General features: G+C 41.4%; 1 protein-coding gene across 2 annotated transcripts in view; it reads right to left on the bottom strand.

Annotated features, from left to right (window-relative positions):
- Positions 1–23,297, bottom strand: part of RAPGEF4 (Rap guanine nucleotide exchange factor 4) — a 292,248-nt gene that overhangs the window by 224,884 nt on the left and 44,067 nt on the right. For both annotated transcript variants that reach the window (XM_021703202.2, XM_021703203.2), the window contains exons 2-3: positions 15,870–16,012; positions 12,811–12,899 (exon numbers count right to left, since the gene is read on the bottom strand). In XM_021703202.2, the coding sequence (XP_021558877.1) occupies positions 12,811–12,899; positions 15,870–16,012 (232 nt within the window). The remainder of the gene's footprint in view (positions 1–12,810; positions 12,900–15,869; positions 16,013–23,297) is intronic.

The following is a 23,297-nucleotide window of genomic DNA, read 5'->3' as shown; positions in this document are numbered from 1 at the left end:
AGCTCGTTATAGACTTTTTTGGATTGAACTATCTTCTCCTCTCTCACCTCCTATCCCTGACTACGTAGTTTGTCATCAAAAGGTATACAAAGAAAGACGTAGGCTGTGAAAGTCACATGAGCCCAGCTTCTTGCTAGTGAACAGCTCTTGTGATGGACAAAAAATGGAAAGTATTCTTGACTGTCCCCTGGAGAATTTAACATTCCCTGTGCCTTCCATAGCTAACATTAGTCCTGTTAGTACTGTTAGCACAAGTCACGGGTCAGGACCTCTGCAAGGGACAGTCCCAGCCTCGGCCCTTTGATCGAGCGCCTCGGCTCATTTCCAGTGTCCCTCACTCTCCCACTGAATGTGGGATCCATCCTTCCCACGTTTCCTCCTTCATACGTGATCTTCTTCAGTTTAAGAACACAGGGAGTCACAAAAACAAGACAGGATCTTGAAATAAGGACTGGAAAACCTTACCTGAAAGGAGTATTGCTTCTAAGTTCAAACTTAACTTTCAGCAGACTCAGTATTTTTAAGACAAATGCACTTAGAAAGCTGAATGGATTTGGGAAGTATGGATTGGGCACTGGGAAGAAGAAGGTCCTAAGAAGAACATTTTCACTCTAAAGATCAATCAGTACCTTTAGAGTCCATGGGTTCTGAATCCCAGACAGGGCATTGCAATGTGCTAAGAAGAGAATTATCAAAAAGAGAAATTTACATTCCAGTGTTCTCTCATTTAGCAGAACCAAGATAGGTTGCTCAGCATGTACACTGAAAGGCAGGATGAATGTGAGTCCATGTGGTGGAAGCACTCTTACTTCAGTCCACACTAACACCTGACCAGATCCCTATGGTCAGAATTCTAAGCTGGAACCCCTGCACATAGGCTCAATGCATGCCTTTGCCTGGGGCTGAAAGTGTCCATTTCTGAATGTAATATTACTGTTTCTTTAAAGTTTACACATACTCTAGAGATCTGCTCATGTCTCCACACTTATTTAATAGAGACTACTCAGGCTGTTTTATTTCCTGCTCGTTCGCAGATGAAGGTGCAGAAAGGCCACCTGTGAGAAAATATTTACAGTGACACAGAGGCTGAAGAAATATTTTATATTCCCTGCCCAGGGAATATAAAATATTAATAACAGCAAAGAAAGGTTCTACTTTGTGATAAGATGGCAATTTATTTTAAGGATTTGCAAACATGAAATGTAGATTTAAAACCTTGAATGTCTCCAACATAGGATGGTAGTTGTAGCAGATGTTGTTGGAGTCCTGCCAGACTCCCCCCACTCTTGACCTCACCTCACCCCCAGAGTCGTCACAGCTTTCTGGACAGTTGCCATATGCACATGCAGCTTCCTCTCTCAGGCATCTGCATTGCTCCACCTGAGGGCAGAGTGCTGGGCGGTCAAGGCCTGGAAGGGGCAACCTCCACCAAAGAGGCAGGAGAGTAGGAAGAAAAGTACGCCGGCTTCCTAACTCTCCACTAGTTTCTTAGGTGGTTGCCTGAAAGAATGAGCCCAGCTGAAACCTTCTCACCACACTTTTATTGGCTTTCCTTCCTCCTTGTCTCAGTGCCCACTCCCTTACAAGGCTTCCTGGGGACATCTTCAAAAAACCCACTTGCAACTAAATCCTAGTCTCAGCTTCTAGGGAAACCCAAACCAAGAGAGTGGGTTAGCCAGACATGGCTGTGTGAGTCCTAGGTTACCCTGAGACCTCTGGGGAGGTGCTGGGCTGTACCAGCATTCTCAAAGGGACTTCTGTAAGAGGGACAGACCCCAGCTTATCACTTCCTGCTTTGCAGCAGACACATAGTAAGTGTAATATCCCTTGGGTGACACATGGAAAGACTTCCTTGTGTTAGTAAAGCATATTGGGTCTTGGAGGCCAATTCTACTCCATAAAGGGGTGAGGGCGCTCAAAAAAAGAGTGACCTGTGGCATGTCACTGACATGTCATCTGGTTTCTTCCTCCCACCTGATGCAACTCTCTCACCTGTCAGTCAACCTGATCACTCCTTCTCCTATCCTCTAGAACACTTAATCACCCACTTACCCTTAACAGTAAACATTCTACAGTGCGTCAGCATGCAAGTGGATCTCTGCGTGTGTGAGTGGAGTACCATGTGCCATGCACTGGGCCAGCTGTCTTGACTATGATGCCTTATTTATTCCTCAAAACAGTTAAATGAGATAATTTATTTAAACTGCTTCACACAGAGCCTGACTCAAAAGAAGTGCTTAATAAATTGTGGATATTCTTATCAATGGTAATATTAAAACAATCCTGCAACATCATTGCTATTTCATAGGTTGAGGAAAATCAGGCCCAGAGATGTTCAGGAACATGTCTGGGAGCATGGCTAGCAAGCAGAAGAGTTAAGACTAGAACTAGTCAGTTTAATCACCTCTCCATATACCTCTTCAATTATCATAGGAAATTGAAGTACTGCTTGCCCAGGTTCAATAGGAAAAATCAATTAAAGTAATAATTAAACAGAGGTTTTTTTTTTCAATCAGCCAATCTATATATTTATTTATATATATTTATCTCTATATATTAAGTCCAAGTCTCCAGGAAAATAGAAAACAGCACTGCTCCCCCTCTAACCCTCCAATTCCAATACTGGGGTCTGCTTGACCCTCACCTAGTGGATCAAATCCAATGCAGGCTGGGGCACCAACCCTCTTTCTCATTAGAAGAAATGTAAACAATCATTAGTTTTTCCCACTCTGATCCTGTGCCCCAGTTCTAATAACAGAGTTCCTACCTCAGTTGGGGAAACGGAGTTTCTGTCTTTCTACGACTCTCCCTTGGTCACCTGCCGGGTATCTTAATTCTTTTCAACATGGCCAACTGCCTGGTTCTGACAGCCCTCCCTGGGCCCCAGTCCCTCTCCAGCACCCTTCTGCAGCCAGGCCTGTTCATCAGCACACCTGGCTGCCTGCTTCCATCACTGGGTCTGCTTCCTGATTCCCTGCCCATCATGTGACCACTAGTTAGACCTACTCAGCCCATTACCCTACTAACCTGGGGGCCATGCTGCTCCAGTGTTCAGCCTCCTCCCATGTCCTGCCCAGCATGCCTGAACATGCCGTTGAGACAGCTCCTACCTCCACCATGAGTGGCGTCCAGTTTCCAGGCTCTCCTCCTCTACCCAGCTAAGCACCAACTGAAATCCTGAACACTCTCTTGGCACCGTATGTGTTTCACTGGGATAAGCTGGGTCTGGTTATCTCCATTCATAAAAGTTGGTGTCAAGTAAGTTAGCAAACATGTCAACAAAGCTGCCCTGATGGAAGGCAGGGGACACTGGGCAAAGGGCACACATATGGAAGCGCCCAGAGTCAGAACACTCCGTCCATGGAGGGGAAAATCCCCTGTAGGCAGTGTGGTGAGGAAGGCAGAGCCTTGTAGACCTACATTCACAACTCTTCTCTGCCAATTCCTAGTCTTGTAGCTTTGGGTAGAATGATCCCAGGAAGCTCCATATCCTCATTTATGAAATGGGTACAATCTTTCTTATAAGATTATTAGCAGGATCCAATATAAATAATATATAGAGTTATATATAATAATATATATATGTCTATATAGTAATATATAGACAATATATATATGGTTCCTGGCACATAGTAGATGCTCCATGCATAATGGAAAAGATTATTTCTGCCTTAGTCATATTGATATACATGTATAGGGTAACTACGTTTCTAAAAAGCAAATTATATTTTTCTATTATTCAAAGAACAGAGAATCTACATTCATTTTGTGTTAATCTTCAATTAACGATGGTTTTTCAACACTTAAATTCCAAGTTTCTCTGTCTCCCGGTCTGGATGTCAAGTGGTTTGAATGATCTGCAAAACACTTCAGCTCTCTGGGGGAGCTTGTATTCAAAGGAACCCTTCTGACGAATCCTGCTGTAAATCAAAGAATCCTTTTGTGCTGCTACTAATCACCCCTTAATTTGTCTGCTTTGTACATCTGAATTATGATATACTAGGTTTTCTTAAAGTAGGCGTTCTCATATGAAGCATTTTATTTGTTCGTTGCATTATAAACATAGCTACACTAAGAAAGTAGGAATGGTGTTAAGAAAGCCAATAGCTATGTATCACCGATAACTGAGGTAATAAACATGTGTCTTACAAATGTCTATACACATCCGCTGAAATCCAACTCACACGAGTTACAGACAATCGGACGAAATTTGAAATAACTAACAATCATCAAAACAGATGTAAGAATTCTCTGTGATAAGTACATCAAGATTTTTTCTTAACTGTCCTGTACCTTCAAGGGATATCAGATTTTTTAGTAAGCATATTTAAATCATTTCTATTAATGGCTCAAGAAAAATTAACTGTCTCATAGCATATCTACTGTTTTGACCACACGGTGGGTTTAATATCAAGGAACAAGTTGGTCCTTTAAGTGCGTAGACCCTGAAACATAAATTCTTACAAAGCACATATTTTGACGATTCTTATTTTAGGACTATAGGCAATACTTGCCATTAAGTTTGGTAGTGCCTGGGTTTATTTCATGAGCTTGAATTCAGTACTGGAATTTATTGAGTGCTCCAAGTCCTTTTAAAAAATAAAAATGTAATGGTACCTAATCTCTGAATTTGTCAAGACATTTAAAATTGTATGAGCTGTCTGAAGAATTTATGGCCAAGCGCAGAGGCAAAATACTTCTAAGTCACATGTGTTCTTTCCTAACAGACAGCAAAGACAGGTTTGTCACTGTGACAGCACTTCGCTAGCATCGGAGTGTTAGACACAGCTCGGTAAGATCATTCAAGCTGGCTGCAGGAAGTTGCGCTGAGAACAGACTCGTATTAGCATTCTGATAACTGCATCAGAGAGGCTGGCCTCCCTGCAGCAGAGAGCCGGTCCTGCATCCACCCAAACAAAGAATTACATGGCAACAAAACTAACTACAGTGTGTGGATGCCTCATGCAGGACGCTAGACAACCTCCTGATCGGTTCCTAACCAATAGCATAATCTGAGCAGACAAGTCACAGGAGATGCCAAACAACCACTATAGAGTTGGCAGCTTTCACGTTTCAGGGGCTCATTAAATGTGTTCAGAAAATGTTCCCCGGTGAGAGCAATGTTCTCTGAAAATAATGGGGTGAAATGAGAGTAAATGAGAGCATCAGACAGGCTAAGACAGAAAGACAGAGAAGGACAGAGAGAGCCACATGATAGAGAGACATGCCTGTCCTTCAAATTTCATAAACAAAAATCCAACACTTTACAAACATCTTTGATAGAGAGACAAAGGAGGGTAAATAAAAGCACATTTTACTTTGGGGGAAGTACCAGTGAGAGAGTGTTTTCCAAAACTGGACTAAAAATTGCCAGAGAATGTCACAGAAACAGATGAGAGGGTGGATAACATACAAGTGTCTACAGCAGCCAGGACGGTCTGATCCCACAGAATGGCTGAATGATATTGACAGTTGAAGTCTGGCCATTCCAATACTGGGTACATTTCCTGCTTTCTCTATGCTAGCACTGCCCTCTTGTGATAAAAGGAGAGCATTGCAGGCATTGCAAAGTTGGAGGTCCACTCTAGCAACAAATTTTTCCTGGAATTAGTAAGAAAAAAGTACCAGAACCCCTGCTCTGTGGCAAGCTTTGCATTAAGTGGTTTATAGACTTTAACTCATTATGGTAGGAATTATTATCCCCAACTTATAGGTAATCTAACTTGCCTAGGTCACACAGCAATGAAGTAGCAGAGAGGATTTGAGAAGAGGTTTGATTTTAACCACTATGTTGCATTAGGTAAACACACTTTAAATAAGCATCTATTACAGAGAGGTAGAAGTTTTAATGAATTAATACACCATCTTATTCTCTGTTTCGTAGCATGGACTCCTAGTCACTAAGCAGCCATGAGAAATTCTCCTCTCACGTGACTGGAAAAATATACTTTTTGGGTGCAAAGATTAATTATTAAATCTAATATATTTCTAGGATTTAAATATTTACCCCCATGCCAAAAAAAAAAGCCATTCATTTATAAAATCTGCAGAGAAAAACAGGACCCTGTCTCTCTCTCTTTCTGAAATACACATACACACAGAGTTAAGTATGGTTGCCTATTTATTGCTTTTAAGTTTACTACTTACTGTGTATCACTTGTTCCAATGTTCACTTCTCACCCTGAATCCATTCAAATATTAATGAGATAAGAGTACACCCACAGCATTATTCATTCTAGTGGGAACGTAAAATCTCTAACTTTTAGGCCATTAAGTTAAATAGGTATCCAAGACAGGCAGGTTCTGGAGCACCAGAGTTCAGCTGTGGGCGTCTGAAGGCGTTTGTGTCCCAGTTAGGCTTAGGTAAGAGACTGAGTGTGGGGACAGGTATCAGTGGGAATGGGGAGGATTAATCCTTGATAGGATTTGTGTTGCTAAGTGGAAATCTACATGAGCATGTGAGCCAGTTGGGATACCGTGGGCTGGTGGCGAGGTCTGTCGGCAGGTCCCCTTGCTGAGCACTCTGAATTTCAAGGGGTGAGACAAAGAATGGCCAAGGCAGAAAAAGTACCCGGAAAGTTGGAAGAAGTGCTTCTGACAATTACACATGGACATGGGGTACGAGTGTTTGGGGAGTAGGTTTTGTTTATGGAGTAGTGGAAGCAATATAATTTATAGGAAGATATTTCCAAGGACAGCAGTCTCTAAAAGTTCATCAAAATAACAGGAACAGAACAGTCTGTGTTTTTCCCAGAATTCTCAGCACAAACACAGTTTCAGGGCCACAGAAAAAGAAATGAAAGCAATGTAGCACCAGCTCCTCAAGGAAGGTCTCTGAGAGGTAGGGCCCATTATCTCTTTCTTCATCCAGAGACTTTTGTCTCTCCCCTCCAGTCCATGCTTGAAGCCCAGACTGGGGGGGGATTCACCTGGAGGGAAAGTAGGGAGGCAGGACAGTGTTGGCTTGGGGCTCTGGCGGGAAAGGCGTGTGTGAGAGAGAGAAGTTGGTTCCAACCAGCACTCAGTAGGATTTGATACCACTATCTGATATGTCCTGAGTCAGGAGCAGACCCACAGGGTGAGACAGAGTCTGTCTGCTAGGTCATGCCTCCCCAGCTGGCAGACTTGTGGTCTCTAAACTCACTGGGTGGGCCAGCTCCAAGCAAAACTGGGAGGTGAGCCATCCTCGCTCCCCAGAGTCCAACGGCTTTTTGTCTCTATCGTCCCCTCCCAGGAAAGGGCCTGAAGTTTACAGTACTATTTAGTGGAGTCTTTATATTTTAATACTTTTCCCAAATGTGGAATCAACAGCTTTCTTTGTCAGAATCTTAGACACCAGTGATCCAAGGGGGGCAAAGAAGGATCTATATACCACCACCACCCACAGACACTAGAGGCTCTCGGGAGCAAGTGCCCTCTGAAGACCCCTTACAGACACCCAGGCAAATGGCCGCACATGCTGGCTAAAGGTAAGGATGGCAAGAGCAGGCCATGGATTGGGTAAGGAAGGCATGGTGATCTCCAGCTCTGTGGGTCACCACTATGTCATCCTGAGCAGACCACTCATTCACCTGGGGCTTGAGCAAGATACAACACAGTTGGGTCTGCCTACTAGGGTGGCTCAAACAAAACAATGTAAAGTGAAATGCTTTCTAAATGCTGAGAGTTACTACCACTATGCTTCTAGCATGTCACCAATGAGAAGTAAGTATGACCCTCAACATACAGTCCAAAGAATTCAAGAAGAATCTGGCAAACCAATCATAAAGAAGGCAAGAAGCTGTGTTTTTTTAACCTAGTGAGCGAAAAAGTATAAGGGAATGATGGAAAAGGAGAAAAAGCAGTATTATATTAAAGCAGGCAGAAAGGTAATATAAATTTATGAGCCAAATAAAGTATTTGTGCTCTTTGTATTCTTCAAATTTATGTGTAGTTTTATCTTCCTATCGCCATATAAAAGAAATAGGGTGATTTTGTTCAGAAAAAAAATTCCATCAAATCAATAATGCCTAATAAATGTATGACATAAAAATACTGTATCAGAATCTGTGAAGGGTTTTCTTCCTTATTGCTCCTTATTTCAATTACTGGCATCACCACCTACCTCTTCCTCTGAGTCAGGATCCCCACTTTCCCTCAGCCCCCATACATCCCATCAACACAAACTCCAATCCTGCACCTCCACCTTGTACATAGGGCCTTAATCTCCCTCCCTTAGCATCCATACGTATCTATCCCACCCTCAAACCCAGAAACCTTTTTGAAGAGATGGGCCATGCTAACTGATGATCTAAAAGGTGGTGTAAAGAGGGCCCCGCATCCCAGCAGAGCTTGTCTAAGGTGGAGCAAACTCCTGCAAGATGGGCTTGGAGGTAAGACGTGTGGAGCTCTGAGCTGGAATTGGGCAGGTAGTTTCGGGAGCTACAGGGGAAAAGCTTCTCCCCACATTCATTATTACTTCTGGTTGGCACCTGTACAACCGTAATAGCCAAGAACTTGAGCCCCAGAACCACAAAGAACTCCTCTGATACCTAATGGCTGTGTGATCTTTATTTAGCATCTACCTGTAAAATGACACTAATAATAGCACTAATCGAGGAAGGGCCCTGTAGTTGAGTAGCCAATGAAATAATGCATGAAAAGTGCTTTTCACACAGCTACCTGTAGTGGGCGCTCCACTACCATGATCTACGTCTGCTCTTATTTCCACCATTCCCGCTCAACTAACACCCCACTGAGGGTGGTAGAGGGTATCTCTGAAACTCAGAGATAAGTTTGGGAATTTATCACTACCATCTCTGACTTCTGACTCTCAGATGAGAAGAAAGGCACACAGGTCAGGGAGAGACTTGAATGAAAATGGAGGGGCAGGCTAGCAACAGCCCTACTCACTTAAAGATTTCACTCTTCTGTGCTGTTACCTCTTTTCTCTTTCCTTAATTCGCTCTTAGTCTCTTTTAACTTTTCTTCTTTTTCTTTTCCTGCCCTGCTTACCGTTTTTCCTGTGTGAACAACAGGAAGAACATGAAATTTGGAGTATGTCAGACCTGAATTTAAGTCTTCATTTGGCCACGTACATTTGTGTGGCCCGGGGAAATTACACCTAATGTCGCTGAGCCTTGTTTTCAAGCCCAGTTGTGAAATACGGCATGAATGCCTAAAGATGATGCACACAGAATCCCTAGCAAGTAAACTACAATGAAAGCACTTAGCAAAGTTGCTGCCGGTCTATAGGGGTAGCAATTGTAGGCCTTCCCTTGCTTCTCTTCCCATAGCCCAAGCTCATTTCAGTCCCTATTGGGGTAGCTGATGGTTAATTTTATGGTCAACTTGGCTTAACCAGGATAACCAGTTGCTTAGTCAAACATTAGCCTACATTTTGTTGTAATCTAATGATACTGTTTAACATTTACAATCAGGAGACTTTAAGCAAAGCAGATTATCCTCCATAATGTGGGTCGGTTTCATCCAATCAAAGGACTTACTTAAGAGCAAACATGTTTCCCTTGAGGTTTCCCTAAAAAGATGGAATTCTGCTTCCAGATTGCAACACAGGAATTCTGCCTGGGTTTCCAGCTTTCAGACTCAAGACTGCAGCATCAAGTTTTGCCTGATCTTCACCCTGCACCATATGGATTTCAAACTTACCAGCCCCCATAATCACATAAGTCAATTCCTTAAAGTATCTATCTATCTATCTATCTATCTATCTATCTATCTATCTATCTATCTATCTATGTATCTATCTATCTATGTATCATCTATCCATCCATCTTCTATTTGTTCTATTTCTCTGGAGAACTCTGACTTAGAGACAGTACTATTCTGATTGGCTAACTCATCACCCTGATTTGGCCACGTCACTAGTGGGCAGAGATCCAGAGCCCATTACAAGGCCAGCACAGGTGGAAATGGCTTTTTTGTTTCTCCCTGTCAAACAGCTTGCCACGGGAGGAGATTCAGCCATCTTGCTCATTCTCTTTAGCTTCTTCCTCCCAGGGGGTGGCAACCATGTTCTGCAGGTGACCGTCTGCGCTGGCTGGACGGCTGGGACCTCTGTGTTTCTCAGACTCCTCTCTGGAGGGTTGGAAGATATAGAAGTCAATGAGCTTTCTCATCTATATAGCTTAGTGATGTAAATCAGTCCAGAAAACCCTGGTTGGACAATGTGGGGTGATGTACACAGAGGAGGCAGTAAGCCAGCTTTGATATAAAGCTAAAATTCCTAACAACTTAAGACAAGACCAAGCTCAGCTTAGGAAAGTTCTTGGCATGGGTTTGAGGTCAAAACTACAGCTGAAGTTAAAGGTTTGTTAAGATTTTAAAAACCCCACAGCTAATAACAAAGTGTTACTGAGCTATTCTCTGCTTGGACCCCGTGGTGAGAGAGAATTGGTCCAGGGCTAAATTCCAGGAGCCCCTGGCCAAATCCTATTTTAATACCATCAAAATCTCAGGCCAGCTTTGAACATTTGATGTCTCAGCACATCCATGCTGATGTTATTTACCATCCCTTAGGTACATCTGCTCTGCCTTTCTTCTTCTTCTCTTTCCTCCCTGTGTTTTCCTTCCCTTCTCCCTTTTCTCCCCTTTAATTCTCATCTTCCTCCCCTTTCCTCTCTTTCCTCACCTTCTTTTTTCAGTTCCTCCCCTCTCTCCATCATCACTCATTCAGGACCACCCAGAGGAGTGAGAAGAACCATCCTCTACTAGGTCCTGTCCCCTCCACACCTCCACACAGGTGAGACCTGGCTACAGTGAGCATCAGGAACAGCTCTGAGCAAGGAGCCCAAGGGTCCCCACCAGGACAGTAGTCTGCAGGTGGAAGGTGTGTGCAAAGAGACATGGTGAAATCTGAAAAGATGACAAATAGCAGAGAGAGGGAAGGTGCGGGAGTCACCACATTTCTTTTGAGTCAAAAGCACAGAGTAGTGCCTGAGAGGCTATGTTCAGGTGACTGACTTCTTGGGTTTGAATCTTGATTCCCCTAATTTCTAGGTTGTTATTTGGGGCAAGTTATTTAACCAGTCAGGACCTTACTTCCTTACCCATAAAACAAGAACAGTAATATGACCTACCCTATAGGGTTGTTGTGAGGAATAAAGGAGTAAATAAATACCTATTAGGTGCTTAGAACACCGCCCAGCACATGGCAGATACCCAAGAAATGCTAGCTTGTTCTCAGTTCCATTGAGAAACTAAGGCAGCTTACAAGAATAAAAAACTCACTTCTTACCTCGGCCCTCTGAACTCCAGGAGAAAACTGGCTCTGTGAGAGAGAAGAAGAGGGGTCGTCCCAACAAGCTTGAAAGGCACAGGTCCCAGGCAGTTTTTAATGTGACTTTCTATGCAGTGATCCACAGAAAAAGTATCTAAGTTACTTGGACTTGGGCACTGGCCTGAGACTGTAACCATCCATAACAATGGGAGTAACATTGGCTACTATATTCCAAATTCCAAATGCCCACTTTACCAACAATCTTTAGGATACTTTTCCATTTTTAGACAGTTGGCTTCCCATAACTTCAATATGCACACATGTTCCTACAAAATTTAAATCTCAAATTTAGGGCATTATAAATGTTGCTCACATTTGAAGTGTGTTACATATGAAGAAGGCTCAGAACCACTGCCTTAAACATAGTATTTGGCTGCAGGGTATTTGTCCCTTTAACCGATTTATAAATTTTTCTTGATAATTCTTTCTGATGTTACAATTAGCCAATTCCATTCCTGCAGTTTTTTTTTTTTTTTAAAGATTTTATTTATTTATTTGAGAGAGAATGAGAGAGAGCACATGAGAGGGGCGAGGGTCAGAGGGAGAAGCAGACTCCCTGCTGAGCAGGGAGCCCGATGTGGGACTCGATCCAGGGACTCCAGGATCATGACCTGAGCCGAAGGCAGTCGCTTAACCAACTGAGCCACCCAGGCGCCCCATTCCTGCAGTTTTTATATGAATCCTGAATATGCAGATAGAAAGCTTGCGCCATTTTCATACTGAGCTTGAAGGTGGCTTTTAGGGGCTGTCCTTTTGAGATTCAAGGTTTTTGGCTCCAAACATTTGGGCCCCATGGAATAAGGATGAGCAAGGTTCACTGCAGATATGAGTCTGGGTCCAATTTTAAATAGTCACAAATATTGTGGGGGGAGGGGGAAGGAGAAAGGAGACAAAATGAGTTTTATCTACTAGGATGCTAAGCTCCTCAGAGGTCACTAATGAAGATCAAGCAAGCAAGTTCCACACTTTAGAAAGAAAAGATATTATTGGCCCTTCCACATTTGATAAGATGAGGCAGAGAAACAGTGAGAGAGCACGATTTATAGGGAGAGTGCATCAACCACACTTCCCCTGCATCACTACAGTGCCTACAAGGCTGACGAGGGGACCACTTCGACAACAAAGAAAAGTCAGGATACCAGATGGAGGAAGGATCTGAGGACAAACCTAGAAAAACTTGATTCTCTGTCCCCTTTGCTCGCATTTCAATTTATGCAACAGCAATTTATCACATTGCAATTGAATCGTTTGCATTTCCCAATAGATAGCAAGCTCCTGGAAGGCAGGCATCATGTTCTTGCCCTTCATGTTCCAACACCTGTCACCATACTCAAACCATGGGAGACATGCAGTATGTATGTTTGTTGAGTAACTTAATAAAAGAATTCAACAAACACTTGTCTAACTCCTATGGAAAGAGGAGAGGAGTTTGAAAATGTAATTTTGATGGCATAAAAGATACAGACCTAATGTGTCTGTAAAAATAATAATTATAAATCCTACTTAAAAAAAAAATACATATGTTATCTTACCTGGTGACTGCTGGTCTCAGACACTTTAACATCCAAAGACCCTGCCAGGACAGCATACCAGTTTGTTCCAATATCACCCTGGCGAAATACTGAAAAAGAAACAGTAAGGTAAATACACCGAATATAAGTTGGTTTTACCGTACGACCACTGGTCATTATAAGCATGACCTGGATCTAGCAAAGCTCTCCACCTTTCCTCTATCTGTTTCCATAAAAGCATGACATATTTCTCTTTTCCCCTCTGTCAACAAAGCTATATCCTATTTATTCTATGAAGTGGAACTCTATTAAAGGGAACTCTTTTATATTTATAGAGTAGTAATAAGGGATGATAACCCTAAATGCTGTAAGATACTTTGAATTTAAGAAGAATTCACTGATGTTTTATGTAATTTATCTTAAATATATTTCATAGTATTGTGATTCTTAGAAAGTAATTACTCTAGATGGGGTACATACTAACAAGGTTATTTGATTCAACAAAATACTAGTCTTCCACCCCAATTTCCTAAATCTACTTATATTAAAAGCAATGTATTTTAGAATAGAATGTCCTCTTTTAAGCTCATCAATAAATGAGTAAGAAAAATAAAATCTGTTTTAAAAATTTTAACCAGTATTATCACTGTCCTTTTTCTTATTTGTTTTATAAATTCATTGCTTTTAGGCCTTAAGAGTTAACTACTCTTTGGAAATGACTCTCATCAGAAATTTCTGAACCTGATTTTGCTTCACTTTGGTAATCTCAGAGAGAAAACATTTAGGTATTTAGAGAGAACCTTAGTTCTCATATCATGTTAAGACCAGTACTTTGGAAAATCATTCTGAAACACTGGCTCAAAACTCTCATACAAATCTGACTATCCTTTTAAATATCTTGGCTAAATAAATAGATTGAATGACCTAATATTTTAAAATTCTTTTCACAATTAGAGTCAGAGATCAAGAGACTCAGTATAAAATCACATGACAACCCAGTGAGACAGTTGAATTCTGGCAGGGCTAGTGCTCCCTGCCTATAAGAGCAAGCTTCTAGGAGCACAATAATGATGACAAGCTGCTCTAAACTCCCCAGGACATGCCGTGAAAAGGCAAGAAGAACAATGGCATCCCACACAGGTGCAGTAATAAGCTTAAGATGATAGACTGATGAGTTTATAGCTGGCCTCTCCAGTAACTCTGCTATTCCTAGCCTTTGTAAGTGACTTAGTTTAGAGTTAGGGTTTTGCCTTTCATGAACTTCTTGGCCCCAAAAGACATCATCACCTGCCAATCAATTTTACATTACAAAATGAATCATGGAAGATTTATATTGAAAATGGCCTTAAGAAACAGAAAATAAGAGTCTCATCCACAAAAGAATGAAGTTTCTGATGTCAGTAAGAAAAAAATATATATTGGTTTGAAAACAATATGTATGGATGACTTTTAAATATAAGTATGACTATGTGTGTACACATGTAGGAATGTAGGAAGACATCTTGAAGGATATAAAGTGTTAATAGCAATTTCTGCATTTGGGGATAGTACATGATTTTTCTCTTGCTTGTCTTCCAAATTTTCTACAATTATATTTGACAGACCCTGTTGGTCTCCCACTCAGAATCATACACCCTCCTCCTCTTACCTAAGTTAACATAGATTTTATCAAGTTTCCACCCTCTTCCACAGGACTAAGAGCTCAGAGCATAGAGTTTCTTCCCTAGCTCCAGTGGAGTAATCATGATTGGTCCAAATCAATCATGGTGATCCCATTATCTTTGGCAGTGACTGGTTTAGATGCAGGTATGTGATGCAATTCTGGCTAATGAAATAGGAAGTCTGCTGGGGGACTTCTGAAAACATACACAAGATGAAATAGTCCTTCAGCAGGGTATCTTTGTATTGTCATGTGATGGGGCTCAGGGCAGGTACCCCAAAATATGCCAAAGTGGTGTATTGATTATTTTGAATCAAAGTTACTTGAGAAACAGCCAGTGCAAGGACACTCTGACCCTCCTCTCTGTCCCCTGGAGAGCAGGAAGTAAGTCTCCCATGTGAAAGGAACCCTTCCTGCACCAAGATGTAGACATCATTATCACCAGACAGAGAATTCAGGGCCAAGAAGCTATATAAACAAACTCTGCTTAGTTTCTTCACTAATTAGTACCCAAGTTTAAGTTTCTTTGTCTTGTTGGTTTTCCACAAACTTACCGTTTCTTTATCTAAAAAGCATATAAACAGCCTGCTTCTTAGGTCCCATACCTATGAGATGACCATATGTATGAATAATGTATAAAATTTAATTTGATTTTTTTTTCTCCCATTAGTCTGTCTTATGTCAGTTTATTAGCCCAGCCAAAAGAACTAGGAGGGGTAGGGGGAAATTTTCCCCTCCTAACACATGTAATGCCTCTAATTGCTATAGCTGTCTTAGAATCACTTGGGTCAAGTCTGACAACAAAAGCCAACACCTGAGGATGCACAGCAAAACATATACAAAAACAAAATGGGAGAGACATGTGACCTTAGTAATGTCTTCAAGTCACTTAATTAACCAACTCTGAAGCCATCCTATCTCAAGACTTCTTGAATATGAGTAATTGATTTTTTTCCTCCTTATAGGAGTAATTGATATTCAAGCCAGTTGGGTGGAAGCTTTCTGTTATTGTATCATAAAAGTGTCCCAAAAGATGGAAAAGCATTATTTTTTAATGAAAAAAAACTTTAATGCAGTTGCCACCCTCTTGTTTTCTTTCCGTGCCCATTATTCACACCTGAAATAGATGATACCACTCAGGTTGATTCAAAACATTTCTATTAACATTCATTAAGAGTCCTTTTATCTTTATTTAATATCCTACTGACTCACATATTTCTTGGGGTAAAGAAAATATTTGAGTTTCTAAGGATTTAGCTGAATATATGAATCAGTACATCCTTCCAGTTCCATCTTCCAGGCTACCCTGGAAGAACATTTACATGCTGTGAACAAAGTCAAAGAAATCTATCTCCATGGGATAACTACAAATGATCACAAACCATACACGAAAATACACCACTGGAGTTACATTTCTTACATGTTATTCCTTTTTCCAGATTCTCGTAATAACCACATAAACAAATCTGATGAAGGAGATTTGGGTGAAATTTCTCGAAAGCTTTAACTTCTTTCAGCCTTGTGAATATTATATCCACATCTTCACTGGATCGTTCCAATGGTCTGTAAAGGGGAGAAAAGGCACAAAAAGCTGTATCAATAAGGATTTACTTCAGTCAACATGCATTATGTTAATTACATTCAAATTTATGCAACCATCCCAATTGCAAGTATTTCATTGCAAACATTTATACACCTATCCCCATCACAGGTATTTCCAGGCTTTTGTCAACCATTCACCTTAAGTCACAACTATTGCAGATGGTGCGATACTCTGATTTATGGTAAGGAATGCATATTTGGTCTCTATCCACTGTGGATAGACACACAGCTCCTAAAACTCTTGTGATTTCCTATATAAAAGCCGTAGGGGCATCTTTTGTTACAAAAGTTGATCTCCTGTCCTTAGTTCCTGAAGTATTTCAGAGACATAAAGGTAAAGTGGGTGTCTTGCTATTCATAACAAGACCCTCTCTTTACAACTGCATTTATGTTACTAAGGTAACTTTTGGAAAACCTTTAGTAACCTAAGGAGGGAGGCTTGTTGCCAAGGGAACCAACCATGTGATTAGAGGGTTGGAACTTTCAGCTCCACTTCCTAACCTCGGGGAGAAGTCTGGAGATTGAGTCAGTCACTGAAGGCCCAAGATTTAATCAATCATGCCTACATAGTGAAGCCTCCATAAAAATTCCTGAACTATGGGATTCAGAGAACTTCCAGGTTGGTGAACATGTGAAGATTTGGGGCATGGCATGCTCAGAAGCATGGAAGCTTCTGTACAGAAGCATGGAAGCTTCTGTACTCCATCCCATACCTTGCCCTATGCATCTCTTCTGTCTGGCTGTTCCTAAATTATATCCTTTTATATCTAAAAAAAAAAAAAGCATTCTAGTAAGTAAACTGTTCTCCTGGTTTCTGGTGAGCCACTCTAGCAAATTAATCAAATCTGAGGAGGAGGTGGTAGGAACCTCTTCGATTTATAGCCCATCAGAAGCACAGTGACAATCTGAACTTGTGAGGCATGTACAATGGGGCAGTTTCGTGGGACCGAGCCCATAACCTGTGGGATTGGATGCTATCTCTAGGTAGACAGTGTCAGAATTGAATTGAATTGAGTTGAACTGTAGGAGATCCAGCCAGTGTCTCAAAATTGCTTGGTGTGGAAAACCCACAGGTCAGTGTCAGAGTGTTGGGTTACCACAGTAGTGGAGACAGTGAAGGAAACACAGGAGGAGTGTTTCCTTTGCAGACGGCTAAAGCAGGAATCAGCGTCCAAGTCTTGGCCTGAAGTGGCCAATCAGATAAATCAAGTGGGTAAAAAGAGCAAAATATAAGGGGGAAAAAAAAATCTCTCCTACATGAAAACACTGGTGAAATCACAAAGATGAATGAGAACTGATACTGAGCCTCAATGTGGGCAATACTAGAGGGAATGGTGGGGAGCAGAGTTAACTGCAAAGATGGGACTGTCTAAAAGGAGCAGGACTTCTTTGGCTGTTATCCTTATTACTGGTTTTTTCTGTGGAAACATGGGCCCAGATGTTGTCATATCTTTCAATTGTTCAAGGAAAGATATCTAGATATTTTGTTCACATTCCTTAAACATTGTGTAGTTCACACAAATAACATCTATGGACTAGATCCAACTTGTTGCCCACCATTTTGTATTCTCTGGATTAAGATGACAAACAAATATGGGATGGTTTTGCAGATTATATAACTGTTTCCTCTCTTTCCTTTGCTCAGTTTTCTAAGTCTATTCCTTCAATATGTTTTGCAGGATCATATGATGTTCCTTGATAGATATTTCACATTACACAGAAACTATCCAGCCTCATGTGTGCTCCCGAGGCTTCTGGGATCAGAAGAAATGAGCTGGTCAAAGACTTGACTGAGACAGTAATTCTCACTAAATATCCATGTGCTTCCCTAAATTTACCATCTTCCCTTACAGTTATGTTGGAGCCATGCTGTGGCTAGTGGGCCGTGAACAAAACTAGCATGTATCACTTCTGAAATGAGACTGTTAAAAGCCATGGGATGTCTTCTGTCTCTCTTTTCCTTAGCCACAACTTTGCAGTGTTATGGGTTGAATTGTGTCCCTCTCATAAAATATGTTGAAGTCCTAACATCTGATACCTGTGAATGTGACCTTATTTGGAAATAAGATCTTTGCAGATATAATCAACTTAATATAAGGTCATGCTGATTAGGGTGGGCCATAATCTAAGGACTGGTGTTCTTATAAAAAGAAGGAAATTGAGACACAGAGACACGGGGAAGATGGCTATGTGAAGGTAGAGGCAGAGATTGAAATGATGGATCTACAAGCCAAGGGACCCCAAGGACTGATGGAAACTACCAGAAGTTAGAAAGAAGCAAGGAAGGGTCCTCCTCTAGAGCCTTCAGAACATGGCCCTGCTGACACCTTGATTTTGGACTTCCAGTCTCCACAACTGTGAGAGAATGTATTTCTATTTTTTAAACCCACCTAGCTTATGGTATCTTGTTTGAGAGTCCTAGGAAATTAATTCAGAAGACATGTGTTTTAGATGCTATAGCCACAAGATGGAGACTGTGCAAGTGACAAATAAAACTCCATTGTGTGAAGTTACTGAGATTTGGTGTGTGTGTTTAGGGTTGGGGGATTGTTACCACACCATCATTTAGCATCACCTAGACTAACACAGAGGTCAGGACTGGATGTGCCAGAGTCCCAAGAAACTTGGGACATTGTAGGAGGAAGATAGATCCCACCATGAGAGATGACCACTTCTGGAGGACATGAGCAGATGACCTGTCACTAAGGGGAAGACCTAAACTCATGAAAGCTTACTTAAGAGGCTTTTCACCTATCCCCATGACATTTTCAGGCCCAAGATAATTAGACTCAAAGAGTATGCCTACAACCAACCTCCCAATAACCTCTACTGAAAGGACTTGGACCCCGTTTCCCAGGGAGGAGGAGGGGAAATCCTGATGCATTAGTGTCCAGTTTATGAGATAACCAAGTTCCCAAAGTAAAAGTTCCTTCACCAGGGAAGGTATAGCACATCAGGACCAGTGCCTCCTTCTACCTATTGGCTCTTTGTGAGGGCTTTATCAACTCCCTACCAGAAGGTATGTTCCCAAAGTGAAGGGGCTTTGAAACAGTGGCTACAACTTCAACAGTTAATCAAGGGGTACAAACGACTTTCAGCAAGTATCCTTGTGTGCCCAGTGAGAATGCATGTCACAGGCAGTAAGGGCAACCGGCAGAGGTGCCCCCGGTGAGGAGTCATGCCAGCGGGGCACACTTGGTGCGAAGCAGTGTTGGCACCAGCAGGGAGTCACACTCAGCCCAGCAAGCAGCGTGTGAACTCCACGGGCTGCTGTCACAGCAGTGCTGGCACTAGCCTGCAGGCCCAAAGCAATGACAGCATTCAAATGGCCACGGGAGGAATCACAAGAACCACATGAGCTGGAAACTGACGGGGCATTGATATGGTAGATTCTACTTAGTTACAGAGGAAAAAAGGTAAGTGGAGATTAGAATCCACCTTCCGTCAAGAAGAAAAGCAGCATCCCATTTTGTGCACTCTCCCTGGCGTGTGTCCCATCTCAGGAAGGCAGACCAGGACAGCTTAAACACATTTTTGGGCCAACACCCTCCGGAAGAAATAGAAAGCAGCAGAAGAAAAACTTAGGTACTTCCATACAGTCCAAAACAAGCACAAAAGAACTTCAAGATTTGTAACCAGATTTTGTAAGGCCAAGTGACCAAAGACACTTGAAAAGACAAAGTTAATTTGAGATAACCAGGACAACTTTGAAACCTCTCTTCCTGATATTTTCTTTAGGCATCCCCAAATTAGGTCCTATTAATGTTGCCCACAGAAACAATGAAAAGCAATGTTTTATCTGTCATTGTTTTTACTGGGTACTTCCTGGAATGTGGAAAACTGCATTCAGCTATGAACTAACATCTTTACTATCCCACCTCTGTAATCTACCACTGGTGGGAGTCCTTCTGTTGTCCCTCTTCTCTTGTGAATCCACAATTTCCTAACGCTGCATGGATTCTCATCTCTGTGGAGGTCATGCCTGCAACAAGTCCTTGGTGTGTGATGATGTTCTAGGGCGACCTCAAACTAACTCTTCTCTCCTACATTTGCTACTGCACCTGCACTCCTATTTGCATGCATGGAGCAGCCTCATCCTCACCTTCACCATACCCAGGTAATTCTACCTACTCAATGCCTTTCAAATCCATCCCCTCCCCTCAGCCTCTCCTGCCACTGCCTCAGTTGAGTGTGAATGAAGGGCACATGAAGCTTGTGTTGGGACATGAAGCTAAACAGCATGGCAGCCCCTTCCTAGGAGGATGGAGAGCTTGATTCCATCTAGTAGCCAGCACAAGTATTTTAAGAAGGGTAGTGGCAGGGTTGGATGTGCATTTGAAAAGATCACCTTGGCAAGTCAAGGCAGATGTGAGGGAGTAAAGACCAGCAGGTAAGAGACCAGTTAGGAAGCTCTTACAGTGTTTCAAAATGATGATGTGGGCTTCTCTAATTATAACTCACTCTAGGATCCTTTCCATTCCCTTAATAACTATGTACAGCTAGTCCCCCAAGTAGAAATAAGTAAAAGCTCCAAGTTCAAAAGAAGTTCTTTTCCTTAGCCTGGCATGTGACACCCAGGGCTCATTTTTTTAAAATCTTGAAAGAAAGAAAGAGAGAGAGAGAGAGAGAGAGAGAAAGAAAGAAAGAAAGAAAGAAAGAAAGAAAGAAAGAAAGAAAGAAAGAAAGAAAGAAAGAAAGAAAGAAAGAAAAAGAAAGAAAGATCCTCACTTTTAAAACATGCTCTTACAAAAGAAGACACTGTGGTAGGCAGGAATGTAGGGTGACCCCCAATGGCCCACATCCTTGTACAATCCCCCTGAGTGCGGGCAGGAGCTGTAATTTGCTTTTGGTCAATAGAGCATGGCAAAAGCGTAAAGCTATCACTCCCATGATTATGTTATGATATATGGCAAAGGTAAAGAGATTTTGCAGATATAATGAAGGTCTCTAATCAGTTGACTTCAAGTTCATCAAAAGGGAGATTTTTCCCAAGTGGGCCTGACAGAATCAAGTGGATCACTTGAAAGAGGGTGGAAGAAGCAGGAGCTTCTTTTGCTGGCGGCCTTGAGGAAGGAAGCTGCCATGTTGGAGGAGAGTGGCAAGGTGAGGAATATGGGAGACCCCTGGCTGGGGGCCAGCAAGAAAACAGGGAAAATGCTGCAAGGAACTGACTTCCACCAACAACTATGTGCGTGTAAAAGATGTCCCCAAGCCCCAGAAAAGAACATCACCCAGTTAGCACCTTGATTTCAGCCTTTAAGACCCTGAGCAGAGGATTCAGACAAGCATGTCCTGGATCCTGCCCCATAGAAATGGCCAGATAATAAAGTATGCTGTTCTGAGCCACTAAGTTTGTGGTAATGTGTTCCACCGCAATAAAGAAAATACAGATATGAAGTTATTTTCTCACATTGACTCATTTCCTCATGACCAGCTTAGGGTTCACTTCCTTCATGGAGCTTTTCCTTACAACCTTGCCTCTCTTCTCTGAAATCCAATTGATAATATTTCTTTTTGGCCTCTTCTTTCATGATGTTAATAGTTCACATTTTACGCATGTAAATTTTGTTTTCTTGGAGATACTGTCATTCATTTATTCATTCATTTGGTAATATACTACTTGGGTCTCATCTTTTATAACCACCGATTCACTGTTTTCCTACTTTGTTTTGGTATTTTTCTTCTGTGGTTCTTTGGTTCTTCCAGAATGAATTTCAGTCTGTCATTGAAAACTTTCTAACTCCGATAGCAAGGTGAGACAGATGTTAACCCATCTAAGTTACCAAAAGGCACAAACTAAAAATATTTCTGATAAAATGTAATTATTTTAAATACTGTATAAATTGTAATGGTAAATAATGTCTATTTAGCAGGATCAAAAAATATCATTTTCCTACAATGCATGTATAATCTTGAGAAGAGTGGTTTTAACACATAACTTTTTATCACATCTAGATTTCAAATTAATGGATTCAAATAAATAAGACTTCACATTGCAGTATGAATTATCAAAATCTATGGAATTTTAAATGACTCTCCGCCAAACACATCTTTTAATGAATGCACATTCGTTTATTGCTTTCCTACTGTACATTAGATACCTTTCCTTAGAAGAACAAGGGTAAACAAGATACAACCCTATCCACAAGAAGCTTACAATCCACCGGGGAAGGGAGTCATGTAACCCAAATTAGAATACTGTATGATAAGTACTGTAATGATGGTACCCATTATATTCTGGTCTGGACCTTTTTTTACTGCACAGAGAAGACACACATGGGAACTACCAAACTTAGGTGTGCAAGAGATAGCAAAGGTTCTGGATTCCCAGTGCTGCCTGCATTCATTAGGTAATGTGAAAGTTTAATATACTCTTGAATCTTAATTCAGTCAATTTAGGATTATCTAGGCACTAATTAAAGCACAAAATAATAACACATAGGCATTTGTGAGAAAAAAATGTACAATAACCATAAAATTAGCAAAAACATCTCCCATTAGATGACTACTGTTGTTTGGCTACATGAAAATCAATATTGGTAAACCCCTTGCCATGTGGAAGGCCACCCTCTCGTCAATCTGCTAAGTAAACCCCTCAGTGCTAACACCTGCAGCAGCTCTGGGGGACCTCCAGGACAGTGGATTCCAACACCCAACAGTCAGAACTGTGGGTGTGCAAAGTATGGGGAAGAGAGGAGGGAATGGGAGAGGGGGCGGCAGAACTGCTCTCTGCCCAGCTGCCTTCCCACAATCATAAACAGAAGGCTCAGCCAGGAAATGGACAACACTAACATATACTGTAAGTAGTACTGTCATCTTGTGGGAATGTATGGAATGCTTTATGTCCTCAAATACCTTATTTGTATTTTTTTTTTAATTTTCAGATGTCTTGTGAAAATTAGTAAATATATTTCAGAACATTGGGTGTAATGTTAACAAATACATTTGTATTAAAATGACTGCGGTTGGTTTTGACTCATTTCTTCAACTGTAACTTTGGGTATAAGAGCCAGTCCTCTCCCCTAAAGAAACTGCTAAATCCAAGATAATGCAGTAATTTTACAATTTTATAAATTATAAAAGGCTACAGAAGCTATTAGTAGTAGTAGTAGTAGTACCATCATCTTCATCATCATTATTAGCCACAAAGAAGTTTTTAAAAAAGTGTTCAATGAAAACAAGGAATAAAGTACTTAAAAACATGTACTATTATTCTCATGTGCCTTTTGAAGCTTTTATAGAGAGA

The sequence above is a fragment of the Neomonachus schauinslandi genome, chromosome 3 (assembly GCF_002201575.2).
Source record: "Neomonachus schauinslandi chromosome 3, ASM220157v2, whole genome shotgun sequence".
NCBI lineage: Eukaryota > Metazoa > Chordata > Mammalia > Carnivora > Phocidae > Neomonachus > Neomonachus schauinslandi.
The sequence above is the reverse complement of the archived record's forward strand: the minus strand, read 5'-3'. Positions and strand labels throughout refer to the sequence as shown.